Below are 26,416 nucleotides of genomic sequence, written 5' to 3'. Positions count from 1 at the left end.
CGAATAGTATGAAAAAAAAAAATAAATATATATATATATATATATATATATAATATATATATATATATATATATATATATATATATATATATATATATATATATATATATATTGCTACCTCGCAAACGCAGGAGACAGCGACAAAGTATAAAAAGAAAAAAAAAAATATATATCCCTGGGGATAGGGGAGAAAGAATACTTCCCACGTATTCCCTGCGTGTCGTAGAAGGCGACTAAAAGGGGAGGGAGCGGGGGGCTGGAAATCCTCCCCTCTTTTTTTTAATTTTCCAAAAGAAGGAACAGAGAAGGGGACCAGGTGAGGATATTCCCTATGAGGCCCAGTCCTTTGTTCTTAAAGCTACCTTGCTAATGGGGGAAATGGCAAATAGTTTGAAAAAAAAAAAAAAAGAAATATATATATATATATATATATATATATATATATATATATATATATATATATATATATATTTCATACAAATCCATTACCATCACAAAATTGCCAAAAATTGCCAGTAATAGTTCAGGATATTTTTCAAGTGAAAAAACTTTTTGTTTTAAAATTCAAATATGACTTAATGAAATGCTTATATACGTCAAATGTTCATAGAAAATATCACATAATACTTCCCTAAGGTGACATATACCTAGTAAATGGGAACCAAATAATCACAAAATCTTCAAAAAGATTGACCACTACTTACTTATTTATATGCCTTAATGCCCCAAACATATATTTCTACTACATACTTGATTTCGGCATGAAGAGTAGACCTTATACTGAGGTTTTCAAACGAATCAGTTACCCTCGCAAAAATACCAAAAATTGAAGCTAATAGGTCAGGGTTATTTTTGGCCCAACGACCTTTTTGACTGAAAAGTGAAATATGACATAATGGAACACTTGTATATTTGAATGATCACGGAAAATACCTCACATTGCTTCCTCAAGTCGACATACACCCAATAAACATGAAATGAATAATATTAGATGACACGAAAGTGAGAATTTATCACTTATTTATAGGCCTTAGTGTACTCTCGACATAAATTTCAGCCCTAGATTGATACTCAGCATGAAAAATACTCCATTTACTGAAGTTTCCAAGCAAATCTATTAGCGTCATAAAAAATTTACGTGTTTTTTCTGCGAAAAACTATTCTAATACTGAAATATGACATAATGAAATGCTTTTATACTTCAAATGATCATGGAAAATCTCACATAATACTTCCTTAAGGTGATAGACACCCAATCAATGTGAACTGAATAATCAAAAAAATCAAAAAAATAATTAAAAGTTACATAGAAAATAACTGACTGAAACTGTAGGATCCTGAGTAGAGGCACTTGAGATGGTTATGCATGGCAACTGCAGAGAACTCTGCAGAGGGTACTCTACTTACTGTTGCATTTGATATCGACATATATGGCACTTCAGGAAAGAAGGATGGAGTGAAAAAGATTGTGGGTGGTCGGGGCCTGAACGTGCAGGAGGGTGAGAGACATGCAGGGAATAGAGTGAACTGGAACGATGTGATATGTCGGGGTCGATGTGTTGTCAGTGGATTGAACCAGGGCATGTGAAGCGTCTGGGGTGGACCATGCAAGGGTTTGTGGGGCCTGGATGTGGAGGAGAGGCTGTGGTTTTGGTGCGTTGCACATGACAGATAGAGACTGAGTGTGAACGAATTGGCCATTTTGTCTTTTCCTGGCACTACCTCGCTGGAGAGAAGGGGGGAGAATGCTCTTTCCTGTGTGGCTGGGTGGTGACGGGAATGGATGAAGTCAGCAGGTATGAGTATGTACATGTGTATATATGCATGTCTTTGTATGTATATGTATGTATACATTGAAATGTATATGTATATATCAGATTGGGGAAGAGCAGTGTGGTTTCAGAAGTGGTAGAGGATGTGTGGATCAGGTGTTTGCTTTGAAGAATGTATGTGAGAAATACTTAGAAAAGCAAATGGATTTGTATGTAGCATTTATGGATCTGGAGAAGGCATATGATAGAGTTGATAGAGATGCTCTGTGGAAGGTATTAAGAATATATGGTGTGGGAGGAAAGTTGTTAGAAGCAGTGAAAAGTTTTTATCGAGGATGTAAGGCATGTGTACGTGTAGGAAGAGAGGAAAGTGATTGGTTCTCAGTGAATGTAGGTTTGCGGCAGGGGTGTGTGATGTCTCCATGGTTGTTTAATTTGTTTATGGATGGGGTTGTTAGGGAGGTAAATGCAAGAGTTTTGGAAAGAGGGGCAAGTATGAAGTCTGTTGGGGATGAGAGAGCTTGGGAAGTGAGTCAGTTGTTGTTCGCTGATGATACAGCGCTGGTGGCTGATTCATGTGAGAAACTGCCGAAGCTGGTGACTGAGTTTGGTAAAGTGTGTGGAAGAAGAAAGTTAAGAGTAAATGTGAATAAGAGCAAGGTTATTAGGTACAGTAGGGTTGAGGGTCAAGTCAATTGGGAGGTGAGTTTGAATGGAGAAAAACTGGAGGAAGTGAAGTGTTTTAGATATCTGGGAGTGGATCTGGCAGCGGATGGAACCATGGAAGCGGAAGTGGATCATAGAGTGGGGGAGGGGGCGAAAATTCTGGGGGCCTTGAAGAATGTGTGGAAGTCGAGAACATTATCTCGGAAAGCAAAAATGGGTATGTTTGAAGGAATAGTGGTTCCAACAATGTTGTATGGTTGCGAGGCGTGGGCTATGGATAGAGTTGTGCGCAGGAGGATGGATGTGCTGGAAATGAGATGTTTGAGGACAATGTGTGGTGTGAGGTGGTTTGATCGAGTGAGTAACGTAAGGGTAAGAGAGATGTGTGGAAATAAAAAGAGCGTGGTTGAGAGAGCAGAAGAGGGTGTTTTGAAGTGGTTTGGGCACATGGAGAGAATGAGTGAGGAAAGATTGACCAAGAGGATATATGTGTCGGAGGTGGAGGGAACGAGGAGAAGAGGGAGACCAAATTGGAGGTGGAAAGATGGAGTGAAAAAGATTTTGTGTGATCGGGGCCTGAACATGCAGGAGGGTGAAAGGAGGGCAAGGAATAGAGTGAATTGGAGCGATGTGGTATACCGGGGTTGACGTGCTGTCAGTGGATTGAATCAAGGCATGTGAAGCGTCTGGGATAAACCATGGAAAGCTGTGTAGGTATGTATATTTGCGTGTGTGGACGTATGTATATACATGTGTATGGGGGGGGTTGGGCCATTTCTTTCGTCTGTTTCCTTGCGCTACCTCGCAAACGCAGGAGACAGCGACAAAGTATAATAAAAGAAAATATAATATATATATATATATATATATGTATATATCCCTGGGGATAGGGGAGAAAGAATACTTCCCACGTATTCCCTGCGTGTCGTAGAAGGCAACTAAAAGGGAAGGGAGCGGGGGGCTGGAAATCCTCCCCTCTCGTTTTTCCTTTTTTTTTTCCCCAAAAGAAGGAACAGAGAAGGGGGTCAGGTGAGGATACTCCCTCAAAGACCCAGTCCTCTGTTCTTAACGCTACCTCGCTATCGCGGGAAATGGCGAATAGTATGAAAAAAAAAAATGTATATATATGTATACGTTGAAATGCATAGGTATGTAAATGTGTGTGTGTGGACATGTATGTATATACATGTGTATGTGGGTGGGTTGGGCCATTCTTTCGTCAGTTTCCTTGCGCTACCTCGCTTACTCGGGAGACAGCGACAAAGTATGATAAATGAATAAATAATATGGGTTTTTAGTGTTGTAATTGGAATGGTGAAGAGCTTGTAGATTTGTGTGCTGAAAAAGGACTACTGATTGGGAATACCTGGCTTAAAAAGAGAGATAAACCTAAGTATACGTATGAAAGTAGGAGAGATGGCCAGAGAGCGTTATTGGATTACGTGTTAATTGATAGGCGTGTGAAAGAGAGACTTTTGGATATTAATGTGCTGAGAGGTGCAACTGGAGGGATGTCTGATCATTGTCTTGTAGAGGGGAAGGTGAAGATTTGTAGAGGTTTTCAGATAAGAAGAGAGAATGTTGGGGTGAAGAGAGTGGTGAGAGTAAGTGAGCTTGGGAAGGAAACTTGTGTAACGAAGTACCAGAAGAGACTGAGTGCAGAATGGAAAAAGGTGAGAGAAAAGGGTGTAAGGGGAGTGGGGGAGGATTGGGATGTATTTAGGGAAGCAGTGATGGCTTGCGCAAAAGATGCTTGTGGCATGAGAAGCGTGGGAGGTGGGCAGATTAGAAAGGATAGTGAGTGGTGGGATGAAGAAGTAAGATTATTAGTGAAAGAGAAGAGAGAAGCATTTGGACAATTTTTGCCGGGAAATAGTGCAAATGACTGGGAGATATATAAAAGAAAGAGGCAGGAGGTCAAGAGAAAGGTGGAAGAGGCGAAAAAGAGGGCAAATGAGAGTTGGGGTGAGAGAGTATCATTAAATTTTAGGGAGAATAAAAAGATGTTTTGGAAGGAGGTAAATGAAGTGTGTAAGACAAGAGAACAAATGAGAACATCGATGAAGAGGGCTAATGGGGAGGTAATTACAAGTAGTGGTGATGTGAGAAGGAGATGGAGTGAGTATTTTGAATGTTTGTCGAATGTGTTAGATGATAGAGTGGTAGATATAGGGTGTTTTTCTCGAGGTGGTGTGCAAAGTGAGAGGGTTAAGGAAAATGATTTGGTAAACAGAGAAGAGGTAGTGAAAGCTTTGCGGAAGATGAAAGCCGGCAAGGTGGCGGGTTTGGATGGTATTTCAGTGGAATTTATAAAAAAAGGGGATGATTGTGTTGTTGACTGGTAGGTAAGGATATTTAATGTATGTATGACTCATGGTGAAGTACCTTAGGATTGGCTTAATGCATGCGTAGTGCCATTGTACAAAGGCAAAGGGGATAAAGGTTAGTTTTCAAATTACAGAGGTATAAGTTTGTTGCGTATTCTTGGTATATTATATGGGATTGGTAGGTTGAAGGCATGTACAGAGCATCAGATTAGGGAAGAGCAGTGTGGTTTCAGAAGTGGTAGAGGATGTGTGGATCAGGTGTTTGCTTTAAAGAATGTATATGAGAAATACTTAGAAAAACAAATGGATTTGTATGTAGCATTTATGGATCTAGAGAAGGCATATGATAGAGTTGATAGAGATGCTCTGTGGAAGGTATTAAGAATAAATGGTGTGGGAGATAAATTACTAGAAGCAGTGAAAAGTTTTTATCAAGGATGTAAGGCATGTGTATGAGTCAGAAGATAGGAAAGTGATTGGTTCATAGTGAATGTCGGTTGGCAGCAGGGGTGCATGATGTCTCTATGGCTGTTTAATTTGTTTATGGATGGGGTTGTTAGGGAGGTTAATGCAAGTGTTTTGGAGAGAGGGGCAAGTATGCAGTCTGTTGTGGATGAGAGGACTTGGGAAGTGAGTCAGTTGTTGTTTGCTGATGATGCTGCACTGGTGTTTGATTCGGGTGAGAAACTGCAGAAACTGATGACTGAGTTTGGTAAAGTGTGTGAAAGAAAAAAGCTGAGAGTAAATGTGAATAAGAGCAAGGTTATTAGGTACAGTAGGGTTGAGGGACAAATCAATTGGGAGGTAAGTTTGAATGGAGAAAATTAGAGGAAGTGAAGTGTTTTAGATATCTGGGAGTGGATTTAGCAGCAGATGGAACCATGGAAGCAGAAGTGAGTCACAGGGTAGGCAAGGGGGCGAAGGTTCTGCTGGGAGTGATGAAGAATGTGTGGAAGGCAAGAATGTTATTTTGGAGAGCAAAAATGGGTATGTTTGAAGTAATAGTAGTTCCAACAATGTTGTACAGTTACGAGGCATGGGTAGGGTTGTACGGAGAAGTGTGCATATGTTGGAAATGAGATGTTTGAGGACAGTATGTGGTGTGAGGTGGTTTGATTGAGTAAGTAATGAAAGGGTAAGAGAGATGTTTGGAAATAAAAAGAATGTGGTTGAGAGAGCAGAAGAGGGTGTGTTGAAATGGTTTGGACTCATGGAGAGAACGTGAGGAAAGATTGACAAAGAGGATATATTAGTCAGAGATGAAGGGAACAAGGAGAAGCAGGTGGCCAAATTGGAGGTGGAAGGATGAAGTGAAAAAGATTTTGAGCGATTGGGGCCTGAACATACTGGAGGGTGAAAGACGTGTAAGGAATAGAGTGAATTGGAATGATGTGGTATACTGGGGTTGACCTGCTGTCAGTGGATCGAACCAGGGCATGTTAAGCGTCTGGGGTAAACCATGGAAAGGTCCGTGGGGCCTTAATGTGGAAAGGGAGCTGTGGTTTCAGTGCATTACACATGACAGGTAGAGACTGAGTGTGAATGAATGTGGCCTTTTTTGTATTTTCCTGGTTCTACCTTGCTGAAGGAGGGGGGAGGGATGCTGTTTCCTTTATGGTAGGGTGGCAACAGGAATGGATGAAGGCAGCAGGTATGAAATATACATGTGTATACATGTATATATCTGTGTATGTTTATATATGTTTTTCGTTGAAATGTATTGGTATGTATATGTGCGTGTATGGGTGTTTTAAGTATACATATGTGTATATGAGTGGTTGGGCCATTCTTTTGTCTGTTTCCTTGTGCTACCTCACTAACGCAGGAAACTGCTTCAGTGAGGTAGTGCCAGGAAAACGGACAAAAAAGGCCACATGCGTTCACATTCGGTCTCTAGCTGTCATGCGTAATGCACCAAAACCACAACTCCCAATCTCCCTGTCCTCATCCAGACCCTACAGACCTTTCCATGGTTTACCCCAGACATTTCACATTCCCTGGTTCAGTCCATTGACTGCACATTGGCCTTGGTATACCACGTCTTACCAATTCACTCTTTTCCTTGCACTCCTTTCACCCTCCTGTTTGTTGAGGCCCGATTGCTCAAAATCTTTTTCACTCCATTCTTCCTCCTCCAATTTGGTCTCCCACTTCTCTTTGTTCCCTCCACCTCTGACACATATTCTCTGTCAACCTTCCCTCACTCATTCTCTCCATATGTCCAGACCATTTCAACACACCCTCTTCTGCTCTCTCAACCTCAGTCTTTTTATTATCACACATCTCTCTTGTCCTTTCGTTACTTACTTGATCAAGCCACCTCACACCAGATATTGCTCTGAAACATTTAATTTCCAACACATTCACCCTCCTCCAAACAACCCTAGCTATAGCCCATGTCTCACGACCATATGTATATTTTTATCTTTTCTATCATACATGTTTGCCTTTTTTATATAGAAAAATAGCTCAACACAGGCAGTTAGAAATCTATCTTCTGTGGCAAGTGATTGAGTTAAATGATAGTGACAGTCATCAGGCAAATACCAGTGATCCCTATTTAGTTGATGTACCAGTTTCAAGAATTAGGAGGTGTCAAGTCAATACCAACCTGATGGGTGCTGATATTATCATTGCTAATTGGGGCTTGCTGATTTGTCTCTGGGAAACCTAGGCTGAGCTGGAAGGCTTCCAGTATCGAACAGGTGGTTAGTCTTTTACCTCAAACGAAAACATGAGATTAGGAGTAGAATTTTAACAAGGAATCCTAGAGATTCTTTAAAAAAACTCATTAGATGCTGCATCAGAGAGAAATAGTTTTTTATTCAACATTTTTAAAATTATTATTTTTTTTTTCTTTCAGTTATCATTTTTTTTATATGTATTATTATACTTAATCACTGTTTCCCATGTCAGCGAGGTAGCACAAGGAAACAGACGAAGAATGGCCCAACCGCTCATATACACACATATATATACATATATGCCCATACACTCACATATACATACATATACATTTCATCATATACATACATATAGATACACAGACATATACATATATACGCATGTTGGAAAGGATCACAATTTTGCGTGTGATCAAGATATTCCTATGAGTCCACAGGGAAAATGAAACACGAAAAGTTCCCAAGTGCACTTTGCGATTGTTTACCAAATGGCGTCGTAGCTTCGTCTCTTCGATGTATATCAACTGACTTATATTTCTCTCTTGTGTCTCCCCTGATGATGTGATTTTTACACGAAAGTGCACTTGGGAACTTATCGTGTTTCATTTTCCCCATGGACTCATAGGAATATCTTGATCACGTGCAAAATTATGATCCTTTCCAATATATGTGTATGTTTACATATGTATATGGACGTTTATGTATATATATGCACATGTGAGTGAATGGGCCATTCCTCATCTGTTTCCTGGTGCTACCTCACTGACGTAGGAAACTGCGATCAAGTATAATGAAAAAAATTATTATTATCATTATGATTCTTAGTATTATTATTATATTATCAGAGTTGAAGTTGAAATACTGCACTCAGCACTGCTTGTATAGTTTAGCTTATTTGATCTTGTAGACTTCCTCTCTCCAATCAGGCTGAAGTATGAAATATGTGCACTTTGATTTTTTTTTTTTTTTTTCAAAATTTACTCTCATTCATTTTAATGAATATTGAAGTTGTGTGAGTTTATTCATGACAGGACTATAATCATTCCTTTTTCTTCTTGAGGTTAATGTCTATAGTTACCATTTCATCCTTCATTAGGTTTCTTGTAACTTATTTCAAGAGTTACCTCACTCTTTTGCACATATTTGAAAGTTTGTTGTTATCTCTTACTCCTAAGGAGTACTTTCAACTTTATAATTTTTGAATTTCTCAAAATTAAATTCCAGTCATCCACTACATCTGCAGTGAAAGCATTCTAACCTTGATAACTCACTAATGATATTTTCTTACCACCCATGTGAAGTATTTTCTGAAATTCGTGATGTTTTTTGAAATGGTTAGAGTATAGGCATTTCTTGGTATGCTGAGGTAGTGTATATATTTAGAATTTTCGTTATTGCATTCTCTGGCCATTCTTCAATTTTTTTTTAGTATTTATACAACTTGATAACTTTGTTACTGTATCATTTTTGTACAGATTTCAAGCCAAATTAGCTGAAATCTTTGAAGGCCTCCATGTAGCATATAATCTGGTGGAGTCAAGGCTTCGAGCAGAGCAGGTCAAGCAGCGTGTCATGCAGTGTTGCCGTGCCTGGGAAGACTGGGCTATTTACCCTCATGAGTTCCTTATCCATCTTCAGAACCTGTTCTTAGGCCTTGTGAAAAGAGTAAGAAAAATTATTTTTCCTCCAAGGTTAAATTGTAGATAATTTCAGTGCTCTTTTTGATGTATAACTGCTGTCTGTCAACCTGTTAATTAGTTGATGTATAACTGCTGCCTGTCAACCTATTAATCAGTTGATGTATAAATGCTGTCTGTCAACCTGTTAATCAGTTTACCTCTGTCTCTACATTCTTTTGAACTTTTTACTCACCTTTTATTCTTGGTTTTCTTGTTTTGAGGTCTACAGCTGTGACTCATAGTTTTCCTGCACATTGCTTAAGAACCACCCTTATGGGTTAAGTAATTTCTGAGGCAAAACATAGTCTGCTCTGGATATGATTGATATTATAGGAAGAATATGGATTGATATTATGGGAAGAATATGGATAGCCTGAAGGTTGAGTTAGGTATATAGTGATGAGCTATTGATATCTTGGTAAGTTATGAGGAATCTTGGTGAGTTATGAGGAAATGACAGTGAATGTTGCACACTCAGTCAGACACTCTTGCACACACACACTCATGGGATAGAGCAAGTGTAAAACTCCTTTTCTATGCATTACAAATGAGTAATCATAAATAGATAATTACACACACACACATACTAGACTAACCAGAGGAGAGCTCTAAATAGTGATTCCTATTTTAGGATTTTACAGGGTACAAGCAAGGGTGGGAGTGGAATGTGAAGAGGCCCCTGAATAATATATGCATTAGGTATTCAGAGTGAGTGTGCCAATATTTAGGAGTGGAAGCTTCCTTAGATCAAATCAAATGTAGAAATATGTTTTCGACCTTTTTTTTTTTTTTTTTTTTCTTAAGGAGACCAAATTTTTAAGATGGTGAGTGGAAAATTGAACAAGTTTAGCTAAGTTACTCAATGAAAGTGCAGCTCTAACTTGATTAAATGGGATTGAGTTTTAACATAACCAAAAGGCAGAAGTCAGTGTCAACTCGTTTTAAATTCTCCTTGTGATTGAGGCTATTTTTGTGCTTCATAACTGTTACAGGTAGAGTGTTTGGCAACGGAAAATCTACTTATGAATTAGTCTGCTTTAAAAAGATTTGTTCAGTCAAAACTCTTGCCACCATATTCACCAAGTGCTGTAGTCACTGACATGTGACCCATGACCATCTCAGGGTCAAGCATCAGTCATCAAGGAGTCTTGGTTCAAAACATTAAACATATAATCAATTGGTAATAGGGTAAATTATATTTTACATATATTTTTATACATAGTTTTCTGTACTAGGTTCTTAGCTAATGCATGAATTAATATTTATCTACATATTCAGTGAAATTTTAAGAAGATAGATGAAAAAATGGAATTCTGCATTTCACAATCATTTTAAGTTCAAAATATTCAAATTATAATTCATGAATGAAATGGTATAATTGTATTTCACTTTTTTTCTACTCAGTTCTTTTCAGTTGGTTCGTACAAAATTCAGCAACTAATGATTATTCAAATATTCAGTAAGATAATGGTGAAAATGGTTATGGAACTGATTGCTTGTGATTCCAGGAAAGCAAACATTACTTCATCTGAAAGCATTAAACTATATGCACCTAATGATAAGGTTGATCATATTCTTAATGCAATTATTCTTCATGTTTCTCATCAGTAGGTTTTTACTTCATACATTAATTAATGATTATCTACTCATTCTGAAAATTATAGGAGAAAGTAGTGGAAACATAATTCTTTTCTAGCTTGTTCTTACCTTTGGTTCAAAATTTGCAAGGTATACCTGATGAATGATACAGTAAATTGTACTTTTCATATTTATTTTGTACAAGAGTTATCTTTAGTAGTTTCTTACCAGATGCATGAATTAACAATTATCTGAATTTTTTTTTTTTTTTTGCTTTGTCGCTGTCTCCCGCATTTGCGAGGTAGCGCAAGGAAACAGACGAAAGAAATGGCCCAACCCACCCCCATACACATTTATATACATACGTCCACACACGCAAATATACATACCTACACAGCTTTCCATGGTTTACCCCAGACGCTTCACATGCCCTGATTCAATCCACTGACAGCACGTCAACCCCGGTATACCACATCGCTCCAATTCACTCTATTCCTTGCCCTCCTTTCACCCTCCTGCATGTTCAGGCCCCGATCACACAAAATCTTCTTAACTCCATCTTTCCACCTCCAATTTGGTCTCCCTCTTCTCCTCATTCCCTCCACCTCCGACACATATATCCTCTTGGTCAATCTTTCCTCACTCATTCTCTCCATGTGCCCAAACCATTTCAAAACACCCTCTTCTGCTCTCTCAACCACGCTCTTTTTATTTCCACACATCTCTCTTACCCTTACGTTACTTACTCGATCAAACCACCTCACACCACACATTGTCCTCAAACATCTCATTTCCAGCACATCCATCCTCCTACGCACCACTCTATCCATAGCCCACGCCTCGCAACCATACAACATTGTTGGAACCACTATTCCTTCAAACATACCCATTTTTGCTTTCTGAGATAATGTTCTCGACTTCCACACTTTCTTCAAGGCTCCCAGAATTTTCTCCCCCTCCCCCACCCTATGATCCACTTCCGCTTCCATGGTTCCATCCGCTGCCAGATCCACTCCCAGATATCTAAAACACTTCACTTCCTCCAGTTTTTCTCCATTCAAACTCACCTCCCAATTGACTTGACCCTCAACCCTACTGTACCTAATAACCTTGCTCTTATTCACATTTACTCTTAACTTTCTTCTTTCACACACTTTACCAAACTCAGTCACCAGCTTCTGCAGTTTCTCACATGAATCAGCCACCAGCGCTGTATCATCAGCAAACAACAACTGACTCACTTCCCAAGCTCTCTCATCGGTAAAATAAGAAATTTGCTGAAAGATCTGGAATTCTCACTTCTTGTGTTCATCTTCTCTTTATAGCATTCAGTTTATTCTCAGTGGTATGGTAAATTGTATTTTTTATTTTTTTTCTACTTATTTCTTTCAGTAGGTTCTTCCTAAATTCAGGAACTGATGATAATTTTCTTATTTAGAAAAACAATGATGAAAATTGATGTATGAATGAAAGTGCCACCTATAACATAAACATTTGCAATCCTTGGGAGGCTTGCTTTGCCTTTGGTTGAAGATAACCACTTACATTTATGGAATGATGCAGTAAATAGTATTTTTTATATGTATTTTCTACATACTTCTCACTAAGTTCTGATAAAGAAATTCATATTGAGAGAAATTTAGGAAAAATTGCTTAGATAAAACCATACTTAGCTTACAGTCATTGCTTTAAAATGATCAAGTTATTAATATATATGTTATATGTTATTTGAACGATTTTTGCAGGGAAATAATACAAATGAGTGGGACATGTATAAAATAAAGAGGCAGGAGGTCAAGAGAAAAGTGCAAGAGGTGAAAAAGAGGGCAAATGAGAATTGGGGTGAGAGAGTATCATTAAATTTTAGGGAGAATAAAAAGATGTTTTGGAAGGAGGTAAATAATGTGCATAAGAAAAGGGAATCAGTGAGAACTTCAGTGAAGGGGGCTAATGGGGACGTGATAACAAGTAGTGGTAATGTGAGGAGATAGAGTGAGTATTTTGAAGGTGTGTTGAATGTGTTTGATGATAGAGTGGTAGATATAGGGTGTTTTGGTCGAGGTGGTGTGCAAAGTGAGAGGGTTAGGGAGAATGATTTGGTAAACAGAGAAGAGGCAGTAAAAGCTTTGCGGAAGATGAAAGCCGGCAAGGCGGCGGGGTTGGATGGTATTGCAGTGGAATTTATTGAAAAAGGGGGTGATTGTATTGTTGACTGATTGGTAAGGTTATTTAATGTATGTATGACTCATGGTGAGGTGCCTAAGGATTGGCGGAATGCATGCATAGTGCCATTGTACAAAGGCAAAGGGGATAAAAGTGAGTGGTCAAATTACAGAGGTATAAGTTTGTTGAGTATTCCTGGTAAATTATATGGGAGGGTATTGATTGAGAGGGTGAAGGCATGTATAGAGCATCAGATTGGGGAAGAGCAGTGTGGTTTCAGAAGTGGTAGAGGATGTGTGGATCAGGTGTTTGCTTTGAAGAATGTATGTGAGAAATACTTAGAAAAGCAAATGGATTTGTATGTAGCATTTATGGATCTGGAGAAGGCATATGATAGAGTTGATAGAGATGCTCTGTGGAAGGTATTAAGAGTATATGGTGTGGGAGGAAAGTTGTTAGAAGCAGTGAAAAGTTTTTATCGAGGATGTAAGGCATGTGTACGTGTAGGAAGAGAGGAAAGTGATTGGTTCTCAGTGAATGTAGGTTTGCGGCAGGGGTGTGTGATGTCTCCATGGTTGTTTAATTTGTTTATGGATGGGGTTGTTAGGGAGGTAGATGCAAGAGTTTTGGAAAGAGGGGCAAGTATGAAGTCTGTTGGGGATGAGAGAGCTTGGGAAGTGAGTCAGTTGTTGTTCGCTGATGATACAGCGCTGGTGGCTGATTCATGTGAGAAACTGCAGAAGCTGGTGACTGAGTTTGGTAAAGTGTGTGAAAGAAGAAAGTTAAGAGTAAATGTGAATAAGAGCAAGGTAATTAGGTACAGTAGGGTTGAGGGTCAAGTCAATTGGGAGGTAAGTTTGAATGGAGAAAAACTGGAGGAAGTAAAGTGTTTTAGATATCTGGGAGTGGATCTGGCAGCGGATGGAACCATGGAAACCATGGAAGCGGAAGTAGATCATAGGGTGGGGGAGGGGGCGAAAATTCTGGGAGCCTTGAAGAATGTGTGGAAGTCGAGAACATTATCTCGGAAAGCAAAAATGGGTATGTTTGAAGGAATAGTGGTTCCAACAATGTTGTATGGTTGCGAGGCGTGGGCTATGGATAGAGTTGTGCGCAGGAGGATGGATGTGCTGGAAATGAGATGTTTGAGGACAATGTGTGGTGTGAGGTGGTTTGATCGAGTGAGTAACGTAAGGGTAAGAGAGATGTGTGGAAATAAAAAGAGCGTGGTTGAGAGAGCAGAAGAGGGTGTTTTGAAGTGGTTTGGGCACATGGAGAGAATGAGTGAGGAAAGATTGACCAAGAGGATATATGTGTCGGAGGTGGAGGGAACGAGGAGAAGAGGGAGACGAAATTGGAGGTGGAAAGATGGAGTGAAAAAGATTTTGTGTGATCGGGGCCTGAACATGCAGGAGGGTGAAAGGAGGGCAAGGAATAGAGTGAATTGGAGCGATGTGGTATACCGGGGTTGACGTGATGTCAGTGGATTGAATCAAGGCATGTTAAGCGTCTGGGGTAAACCATGGAAAGCTGTGTAGGTATGTATATTTGCGTGTGTGGACGTATGTATATACATGTGTATGGGGGGGGTTGGACCATTTCTTTCGTCTGTTTCTTTGCGCTACCTCGCAAACGCGGGAGACAGCGACAAAGTATAATAAATAAAAAAATATAAAAGTATATATGTATTTGTCGGTGTGTGCATACATATGTATACGTTGAGATGTATAGGTATGTATATTTGCGTGTGTGGACGTGTATGTATATACTTGTGTATGTGGGTAGGTTGGGCCATTCTTTCGTCTGTTTCCTTGCACTACCTCGCTAACGAGGGAGACAGCGACAAAGCAAAATAAATAAATAAAAAATAGTATACGTTGAGAAGTATAGGTATGTATATTTGTGTGTGTGTGGATGTGTATGTATATACATGTGATGTGGGTGGGTTAGGCCATTTTTTCGTCTGTGTCCTTGCACTACCTCGCTAATGCGGGAGACAACGACAAAGCAAAATAGATAGATAAATAAATATACGGTATCGCTGATACCTGCATTAGCGAGGTAGCACCAGGAAACAGAGGAAGACTTGCCCATCCACTCATATACACATACATATACATGAATGCCCATATGCGCACATATACATACATATACCTATCAACTTATAGATACACATACACAGACATATACATTTTTTATTTTTATTTTATTATACTTTGTCGCTGTCTCCCGCGTACATATACATATATACACATTTACATATTCATACTTTCTTGCCATCATTCATCCCTGTCACTACCCCACCTCACAGGAAATCAGCATTGCTATCCCCTGCTTCAGCATGGTAGCGCCAGGAAAACAGACAAAAAGGCCACATTCGTTCACACTCAGTCTCTAACTGATGTGTAATGCACTGAAACCACAGCTCCCCATCCACATCCAGGCTCCACAGACCTCTTCATGGTTTACTCCCCCACCCTGTGACTCACTTCTGCTTCCATAGTTCCATCCACTGCTAAGTCCACTCTCAGATATCTAAAACACTTCACTTCCTCCCATTTTTCTTCGTTCAGACTTTTTTTTATTTTTTTTTTTTTTTTGCTGTCTCCCGCATTTGCGAGGTAGCGCAAGGAAACAGACGAAAGAAATGGCCCAACCCACCCCCATACACATGTATATACATACGTCCACACACGCAAATATACATACCTACACAGCTTTCCATGGTTTACCCCAGACGCTTCACATGCCCTGATTCAATCCGCTGACAGCACGTCAACCCCGGTATACCACATCGATCCAATTCACTCTATTCCTTGCCCTCCTTTCACCCTCCTGCATGTTCAGGCCCCGATCACACAAAATCTTTTTCACTCCATCTTTCCACCTCCAATTTGGTCTCCCACTTCTCCTCATTCCTTCCACCTCCGACACATATATCCTCTTAGTCAATCTTTCCTCACTCATTCTCTCCATGTGCCCACACCATTTCAAAACACTCTCTTCTGCTCTCTCAACCACGCTTTTTTTATTTCCACACATCTCTCTTACCCTTACGTTACTTACTCGATCAAACCACCTCACACCACACATTGTCCTCAAACATCTCATTTCCAGCACATCCATCCTCCTGCGCACAACTCTATCCATAGCCCACGCCTCGCAACCATACAACATTGTTGGAACCACTATTCCTTCAAACATAGCCATTTTTGCTTTCCGAGATAATGTTCTCGACTTCCACACATTCTTCAAGGCTCCCAGGATTTTCGCCCCCTCCCCCACCCTATGATCTACTTCCACTTCCATGGTTTCCATGGTTCCATCCGCTGCCAGATCCACTCCCAGATATCTAAAACACTTTACTTCCTCCAGTTTTTCTCCATTCAAACTTACCTCCCAATTGACTTGACCCTCAACCCTACTGTACCTAATTACCTTGCTCTTATTCACATTTACTCTTAACTTTCTTCTTTCACACACTTTACCAAACTCAGTCACCAGCTTCTGCAGTTTCTCACATGAATCAGCCACCAGCGCTGTATCATCAGCGAACAACAACTGACTCACTTCCCAAGCTCTCTCATCCCCAACAGACTTCATACTTGCCCCTCTTTCCAAAACTCTTGCATTTACCTCCCTAACAACCCCATCCATAAACAAATTGAACAACCATGGAGACATCACACACCCCTGCCGCAAACCTACATTCACTGAGAACCAATCACTTTCCTCTCTTCCTACACGTACACATGCCTTACATCCTCGATAAAAACTTTTCACTGCTTCTAACAACTTGCCTCCCACACCATATATTCTTAGTACCTTCCACAGAGCATCTCTATCAACTCTATCATATGCCTTCTCCAGATCCATAAATGCTACATACAAATCCATTTGCTTTTCTAAGTATTTCTCACATACATTCTTCAAAGCAAACACCTGATCCACACATCCTCTACCACTTCTGAAACCACACTGCTCTTCCCCAATCTGATGCTCTATACATGCCTTCACCCTCTCAATCAATACCCTCCCATATGATTTACCAGGAATACTCAACAAACTTATACCTCTGTAATTTGAGCACTCACTTTTATCCCCTTTGCCTTTGTACAATGGCACTATGCACGCATTCCGCCAATCCTCAGGCACCTCACCATGAGTCATACATACATTAAGGTTATTAAATAACCTTACCAACCAGTCAATAATACAGTCACCCCCTTTTTTAATAAATTCCACTGCAATACCATCCAAACCTGCTGCCTTGCTGGCTTTCATCTTCCGCAAAGCTTTTACTACCTCTTCTCTGTTTACCAAATCATTTTCCCTAACCCTCTCACTTTGCACACCACCTCGACCAAAACACCCAGTATCTGCCACTCTATCATCAAACACATTCAACAAACCTTCAAAATACTCACTCCATCTCCTTCTCACATCACCACTACTTGTTGTCACCTCCCCATTTGCGCCCTTCACTGAAGTTCCCATTTGCTCCCTTGTCTTACGCACTTTATTTACCTCCTTCCAGAACATCTTTTTATTCTCCCTAAAATTTAATGATACTCTCTCACCCCAACTCTCATTTGCCCTCTTTTTCACCTCGTGCACCTTTCTCTTGACCTTCTGCCTCTTTCTTTTATACATCTCCCTCTCAATTTCATTTTTTCCCTGCAAAAATCGTCCAAATGCCTCTCTCTTCTCTTTCACTAATAATCTTACTTCTTCATCCCACCACTCGCTACCCTTTCTAATCAACCCACCTCCCACTCTTCTCATGCCACAAGCATCTTTTGTGCAATCCATCACTGATTCCCTAAATACATCCCATTCGTCCCCCACTCCCCTTACTTCCATTGTTCACACCTTTTTCCATTCTGTACTCAGTCTCTCCTGGTACTTCCTCACACAAGTCTCCTTCCCAAGCTCACTTACTCTCACCACCCTCTTCACCCCAACATTCACTCTTCTTTTCTGAAAACCCATACAAATCTTCACCTTAGCCTCCACAAGATAATGATCAGACATCCCTCCAGTTGCACCTCTCAGCACATTAACATCCAAAAGTCTCTCTTTCGCGCGCCTGTCAATTAAAACGTAATTCAATAACACTCTCTGGCCATCTCTCCTACTTACATACGTATACTTATGTATATCTCACTTTTTAAACCAGGTATTCCCAATCACCAGTCCTTTTTCAGCACATAAATCTACAAGCTCTTCACCATTTCCATTTTTACAACACTGAACACTCCATGTATACCAATTATTCCCTCAACTGCCACATTACTCACCTTTGCATTCAAATCACCCATCACTATAAACTGGTCTCGTGCATCAAAACCACTAACACACTCATTCAGCTGCTCCCAAAACACTTGCCTCCCATGATCTTTCTTCTCATGCCCAGACTTACATCCCAATTAACTTGTCCCTTCATCGTACTGAACCTAATAACCTTGCTCTAGATCACATTTACTCTCAACTTTCTCCTTTCACACACTTTTCCAGATTAAGTCATCAACATCTGCAGTTTCTCACTTGAATCAGCCACCAGAGGGGTATCATCAGTGAATGACAACTGACTCACTTCCCAAGCCCTCTCATCCCCAACAGGCTGCATACTTACCCCTCTCTCCAAAACTCTTGCATTTACCTCCTAACCACCCAATCCATATTCAAATTTAACAACCATGGGGACATCACACACCCATACTGCAAACCGACATTTACTGGGAACTAATCACTCTCCTCTCTTCTTCCTGTGCATACACCTTACGTCCTTGGTAAAAACTTTTCATTGCCTCTAGCAACTTATCTTGCACACCATATACTCTTAATACCTTCCACAAAGCATCTATTATCATCCTGATCATATTCCTTCTCCAGATCCATAAATGCTACATACAAGTACATATGTTTTTCTACGTATTTCTCGCACACATTCTTCAAAGCAAACATTTGATCCACACATCCTCTACCACTTTTAAAACCAAAGCTACTCTTCCCCAATCTAATGCTCTAGACATGCCTTCACCTTCTCAATCAATGCCCTCTCATATAATTTCCCAGGAATATTCTACGAAGTGATACCTCTGTAGTATGAACATTCACCTTTATCCCGTTTGCCTTTTTACATTGGCACTATGTATGCATTCTGCCACTCCTCAGGCACTTCACCATGATCCATACATACATTGAATATCCTTACCAACCAATCAACAACACAGTCACCCACTTTTATAATAAATTCCACTGCAATACCATCCAAGCCCACCGTCTTGCCGGATTTCATCATCCGCAAAGCTTTCACTATGTCTTCTCTCTTAACCAAACCATTTTCCCTGACCTTCTCACTTCGCACACCACCCTGACCAAAACACCCCATATCTGCCACTCTATCATCAAACACATTCAACAAACTTTCAAAATACTCAATCCATCTACTTCTCACGTCATCACTACTTGTTATTATTTCCCCACATGCTCCCTTTACTGATGTTCCCATTTGTTCTCTTGTCTTACACACATTATTTTTCTCCTTCCAAAAAATCTTTTTTTCTTTTTACTCTCTAAAGTCTATTGATACTCTCTCTCCTCAACTCTCATTTGTTCTCTTTTTCAACCATTGCACCTTTCTCTTGACCTTCTGTTGCTTTCTTTTGTACATCTCCCAGTCATTTGCACTCCTTTCTTGCAAATATTGTCTGAATCCTGCTATTTCATGTGTGGCGGGATGGCAGCGGGAATGGATGAAGGCAGCAAGTACGGGTATGTACATGTGTATATATGTTTATGTATATGTATGTATACGTTGAAAGGCGTGTAAGGAATAGAGTGAATTGGAACGATGTGGTATACCGGGGTCGACGCGCTGTCAGTGGATTGAACCAGGGCGTGTGAAGCGTCTGGGGTGAACCATGGAAAGTTCTGTGGGGCCTGGATGTGGAAAGGAAGCTATGGTTTCAGTGCATTATACGTGACAGCTAGAGACTGAGTGTTAACGAATGTGTCCTTTGTTGTCTTTTCCTAGCGCTACCTCACGCACATGCAGGGGAGGGGGTTGTTATTTCATATGTGGCGGTGTGGCAATGGGAATGAATAAAGGCAGACTATGAATTATGTACATGTGTATATATGTATATGTCTGTGTGTGTATATGTATGTATACGTTGAGATGTATAGGTATGTATATTTGCGTGTGTGGACGTGTATGTATATACATGTGTATGTGGGTGGGTTGGGCCATTCTTTCATCTGTTTCCTTGCGCTATCTCGCTAACGCGGGAGACAGCGACAAAGCAAAATAGATAAAATGAATAACGTTGAAATGTATATGTATGTATATGTGCGTGTGTAGGAGTTTATGTATATACATGCTCTTTTATGTGTGGCAGGATGGCAACGGGAATGGATGAAGGCAGCAAGTATGGATATGTACATGTGTATATTTGTTTATGTATATGTATGTATACATTGCAATGTATATGTATGTATATGTGCGTGTATAGGAGTCTATGTATATACATGCTATTTCATGTGTGGCGGGATGGCAGCAGGAATGGATGAAGGCAGCAAGTATGGATATGTATATGTGTATATATATATGTTTATGTATATGTATGTATACATTGAAATGTATATGTATGTATATGTGCGTGTGTAGGAGTTTATGTATAAACATGTGTATGTGGGTGTGTTTGGCCATTCCTCGTCTGTTTCCTTGCGCTACCTCGTTAACGCTGAAGATGGCGATTAAGTATGATAGATAGATAAATGAAATATATTCAAATACTCTCTACACAGTTTTCTTCAGAATGGTCTTACCAAATGCATCAATTGATAATGATCTACACATTCAGTAAAATGTAGGCAACAGTTGTGTAAAGAGTTAGAATTCTTACTGGCAATACATTTTCACTGAAACATTCTAAATTTGAATGTTGAATGAAATGATAAATGTACTTTTTCTGCACACTTTTCTTCTATTGGTTTGATGTTAACACATGTACTAATAACAGTTCACTAGATCAGAAAACACTGGTGAAAATGGTAGTACATTTTTAAGTGCCTTTGTGTACACAAAGTGTGTGTGTTTTTTTTAAGGTTTGTTACTGACAAAAATTCACATCAGGGCTGGGTCTTAATTGAAATATAGAGGGAAAAAGAAGAGGTAAGGAAAAGTACTGGCATTATGGAGAAAGTGAAAAAAAACTCCTTTAAAAAGTGCCAGGTCACAGTTATTGAGAAAGACATAAGAAGGCAGAGAGTTTCAAAGCTTTGAGATGTAGAGAAAGAAGCACTTATCATAATGGCCCACCATTGAAATACCAATAGCCACATAGTAATCACATGATGCAGTAGCTTGCAGAGTATTGCGTGGTCTAGCTAATGATGGAGGCACACAAGTAGCCAAGTCTCAGGAACATAAACCAAAGTGATACCAATGAAAAAGGGAAAGTCGACCAATATTTTGACATGGCAATTGGGTCACGTTTTGAAATTTAACTGGGAGAGGTGATAAGTCAGACCGCTTTCAACTCTTTTTAAGTAAGGATGCAGAGCTAGGAACACCTCAGATTTTAGAGTATTATTCCACACAAGGAAGGACCAGTCCTCTGTACAAATGGAGCAGGTGTTCAGAAGAAATGAAATGTCTAAGCTAAACAAGACTCCCAGTATCTTAGAGGCGGACTTAGCTATTTCTGTAGTATAGGGTTTCTAAGATAGTGCGGATGTTACATTAATACCAAGTATGGTCATTAAGTCAAGAAATGGAGATACAGATCCTTCAAGGGGAGAGGAAAGTTTTGAGGAATTTTTGCTGGTGATGGGCAGAAAACTGGGTCTTGGAGACATTAAACTTAGCTTGTGTTTTAGAAATAGGCTAAAAGCAGTCATTGAATGATGATATAGATTTTATTTCTCATTTATATGTTAAGAGTAAATGTGAATAAGAGCAAGGTTATTAGGTACAGTAGGGTTGAGGGTCAAGTCAGTTGGGAGGTAAGTTTGAATGGAGAAAAACTGGAGGAAGTAAAGTGTTTTAGATATCTGGGAGTGGATCTGGCAGCGGATGGAACCATGGAAGCGGACGTGAATCATAGGGTGGGGGAGGGGGCGAAAATCCTGGGAGGCTTGAAGAATGTGTGGAAGTCGAGAACATTATCTCGGAAAGCAAAAATGGGTATGTTTGAAGGAATAGTGGTTCCAACAATGTTGTATGGTTGCGAGGCGTGGGCTATGGATAGAGTTGTGCGCAGGAGGGTGGATGTGCTGGAAATGAGATGTTTGAGGACAATGTGTGGTGTGAGGTGGTTTGATCGAGTAAGTAATGTAAGGGTAAGAGAGATGTGTGAAAATAAAAAGAGCGTGGTTGAGAGAGCAGAAGAGGGTGTTTTGAAATGGTTTGGGCACATGGAGAGAATGAGTGAGGAAAGATTGACTAAGAGGATATATGTGTCGGAGGTGGAGGGAACGAGGAGAAGTGGGAGACCAAATTGGAGGTGGAAAGATGGAGTGAAAAAGATTTTGAGTGATCGGGGCCTGAACATGCAGGAGGGTGAAATGCGGGCAAGGAATAGAGTGAATTGGATCGATGTGGTATACCAGGGTTGACGTGCTGTCAGTGGATTGAATCAGGGCATGTGAAGCGTCTGGGGTAAACCATGGAAAGTTGTGTGGGGCCTGGATGTGGAAAGGGAGCTGTGGTTTCGGGCATTATTGCGTGACAGCTGGAGACTGAGTGTGAACGAATGGGGCCTTTGTTGTCTTTTCCTAGTGCTACCTCGCACACATGAGGGGGGAGGGGGATGGTATGCCATGTGTGGCAAGGTGGTGATGGGAATGAATAGGGGCAGGCAGTGTGAATTGTGTGTATGGGTATATATATATGTGTCTGTGTGTGTATATATATGTGTACATTGAGATGTATAGGTATGTATATTTGCGTGTGTGGGCGTGTGTGTGTGTGTACATTGTGTATGGGGGTGGGTTGTGCCATTTCTTTCGTCTGTTTCCTTGCGCTACCTCGCAAACGCGGGAGACAGTGACAAAGCAAAAAATAAAAAAATAAATATGTTTGATAGTTCTCTTCAGTAACTTTTTAGCCAATGCAGAAACTGATAAGTATTGAATCACGAAAATAATGGTGAAAATGGGTGTTATGTGGTACAGTACAGTAGACAGAGAAGCTAACAAGTTGAGAAAACAAGCAAGATGGAGTATCTAGTGCCTATAGCAGAGCTCAAATTGCAGTCTTTAAATGATTGTAAATGTTTTGGTATATCTTGTTTTTGTAAATATAATTTTATAAGTAGTTTTTCCTGTAAGTTCATATATAATTCATTAGCTGATGATAATCCACATAATCAGAAAAGTGGAGGGATGGAGTGAAAAAGATTTTGAGCGATAGGGGCCTGAACATACAGGAGGGTGAGAGGTGTGCAAGGAATAGAGTGAATTGGAACAATGTGGTATACTGGGGTGGACTTGCTGTCCGTGGACTGACCCAGGGCATATGAAGCATCTGGGGTAAACCGTGGAAAGGTCTGTGGGGCCTGAATGTGGATAGAGAGCTGTGGTTTCAGTACATTACACATGACAGCTGGAGACTGAGTGTGAACGAATGTGACCTTTTTGTGTTTTCCTGGCACGACCTTGCTGAAGCAGGAGATAGCGATGTTTTCCTGTGGGGTGGGGTAGCATCAAGAATGGATGAAGGCAAGCAAGTATGAACATGTACGTGGTATATATGTAAGGTCTGCGTGTGTCTATGTATATGTATGTATATGTTCATATGTTATATTTATTTCATATTTATTAAACTTTGTCGCTGTCTCCCGAGTTAGCGAGGTAGCACAAGGAAACAGATGAAAGAATGGCCCAACCCACCCACATACACATGTATATACATACACGTCCACACATGCACATATACATACCTATACATCTCAACGTATACATATATATACACACACAGACATATACATATATACACATGTACATAATTCATACTGTCTGTCCTTATTCATTCCCGTCACTACCGCGCCATACATGAAATAACAACCCCCTCCCCCAGCATGTGCTCGAGGTAGCACTAGGAAAAGACAACAAAGGGCACATTCGTTCACACTCAGTCTCTACCTGTCATGTATAATGCACTGAAACCACAGCTCCCTTTCCATATCCAGGCCCCACAGAACTTTCCATGGTTTACCCCAGATGCTTCACATGCCCTGGTTCAATCCACTGACAGCGCGTCAACCTCGGTATACCACATCGTTCCAATTCACTCTATTCCTTACATGCCTTTCACCCTCCTGCATGTTCAGGCCCCGATCACTCAAAATCTTTTTCATTCCATCTTTCCACCTCCAATTTGGTCTCCCACTTCTCCTCATTCCCTCCACCTCTGACACATATATCCTCTTTGTCAATCTTTCCTCACTCATTCTCTCCATGTGACCAAACCATTTCAAAACACCCTCTTCTGCTCTCTCAACCACACTCTTTTTATTACCACACATCTCTCTTACCCTTTCATTACTTACTCAAACCACCTCACACCCCATATTGTCCTCAAACATCTCATTTCCAGCATATCCACTCTCCGCACAACTCTATCTATAGCCCACGTCTCACAACCATATATCATTGTTGGAACCACTATTCCTTCAAACATACCCATTTTTGTTTTTCAAGATAATGTTCTCAACTTCCACACATTCTTCAACGCTCCCACAACTTTCGCCCCCTCCCCCACCCGATGATTCACTTCCGCTTACATGGTTCCATCCACTGCCAAATCCAATCCCAGATATCTAAAACACTTTACCTCCTCCAGTTTTTCTCCATTCAAACTTACCTCCCAATTTACTTGACCCTCAACCCTACTGTACCTAATAACCTTACTCTTATTCACATTTACTCTCAACTTTCTTCTTTCACACACTTTACCAAACTCAGTCACTAGCTTCTGCAGTTTCTCACATGAATCAGCCACCAGTGCTGTATCATCAGCGAACAACAACTGACTCACTTCCCAAGCTCTCTCATCCACAACAGACTGCATACTTGCCCCTCTTTCCAAAACTCTTGCATTCACCTCCTTAACAACCCCATCCATAAACAAATTAAACAACCATGGAGACATCACATGCCCCTGCCATAAACCTATATATATATATTTTTTTTTTATTTTTTTTTTTGCTTTGTCGCTGTCTCCCGCGTTTGCGAGGTAGCGCAAGGAAACAGACGAAAGAAATGGCCCAACCCACCCCCATACACATGTATATACATACGTCCACACACGCAAATATACATACCTACACAGCTTTCCATGGTTTACCCCAGACGCTTCACATGCCTTGATTCAATCCACTGACAGCACGTCAACCCCAGTATACCACATCGCTCCAATTCACTCTATTCCTTGCCCTCCTTTCACCCTCCTGCATGTTCAGGCCCCGATCACACAAAATCTTTTTCACTCCATCTTTCCACCTCCAATTTGGTCTCCCTCTTCTCCTCATTCCCTCCACCTCCGACACATATATCCTCTTGGTCAATCTTTCCTCACTCATTCTCTCCATGTGCCCAAACCATTTCAAAACACCCTCTTCTGCTCTCTCAACCACGCTCTTTTTATTTCCACACAACTCTCTTACCCTTACGTTACTTACTCGATCAAACCACCTCACACCACACATTGTCCTCAAACATCTCATTTCCAGCACATCCATCCTCCTGCGCACAACTCTATCCATAGCCCACGCCTCGCAACCATACAACATTGTTGGAACCACTATTCCTTCAAACATACCCATTTTTGCTTTCCGAGATAATGTTCTCGACTTCCACACATTCTTCAAGGCTCCCAGAATTTTCACCCCCTCCCCCACCCTATGATCCACTTCCGCTTCCATGGTTCCATCTGCTGCCAGATCCACTCCCAGATATCTAAAACACTTCACTTCCTCCAGTTTTTCTCCATTCAAACTCACCTCCCAATTGACTTGACCCTCAACCCTACTGTACCTAATAACCTTGCTCTTATTCACATTTACTCTTAACTTTCTTCTTTCACACACTTTACCAAACTCAGTCACCAGCTTCTGCAGTTTCTCACATGAATCAGCCACCAGCGCTGTATCATCAGCGAACAACAACTGACTCACTTCCCAAGCTCTCTCATCCCCAACAGACTTCATACTTGCCCCTCTTTCCAAAACTCTTGCATTCACCTCCCTAACAACCCCATCCATAAACAAATTAAACAACCATGGAGACATTACACACCCCTGCCGCAAACCTACATTCACTGAGAACCAATCACTTTCCTCTCTTCCTACACGTACACATGCCTTACATCCTCGTTAAAAACTTTTCACTGCTTCTAACAACTTGCCTCCCACACCATATATTCTTAATACCTTCCAAAGAGCATCTCTATCAACTCTATCATATGCCTTCTCCAAAATATATATATATATATATATATATATATATATATATATATATATATATATATATATATATAT

At 40.4% G+C, this 26,416-nt stretch overlaps 1 protein-coding gene across 4 annotated transcripts in view; it reads left to right on the top strand.

Annotated features, from left to right (window-relative positions):
* The window catches only part of LOC139761845 (U2 snRNP-associated SURP motif-containing protein), a 434,305-nt gene that overhangs the window by 237,803 nt on the left and 170,086 nt on the right, over positions 1-26,416 (top strand). For all 4 annotated transcript variants that reach the window (XM_071686407.1, XM_071686396.1, XM_071686389.1 and 1 more), the window contains one exon: positions 8,925-9,114. In XM_071686407.1, the coding sequence (XP_071542508.1) occupies positions 8,925-9,114 (190 nt within the window). The remainder of the gene's footprint in view (positions 1-8,924; positions 9,115-26,416) is intronic.

The sequence above is a fragment of the Panulirus ornatus genome, chromosome 3 (assembly GCF_036320965.1).
Source record: "Panulirus ornatus isolate Po-2019 chromosome 3, ASM3632096v1, whole genome shotgun sequence".
Taxonomy (NCBI): domain Eukaryota; kingdom Metazoa; phylum Arthropoda; class Malacostraca; order Decapoda; family Palinuridae; genus Panulirus; species Panulirus ornatus.
The sequence above is the reverse complement of the archived record's forward strand: the minus strand, read 5'-3'. Positions and strand labels throughout refer to the sequence as shown.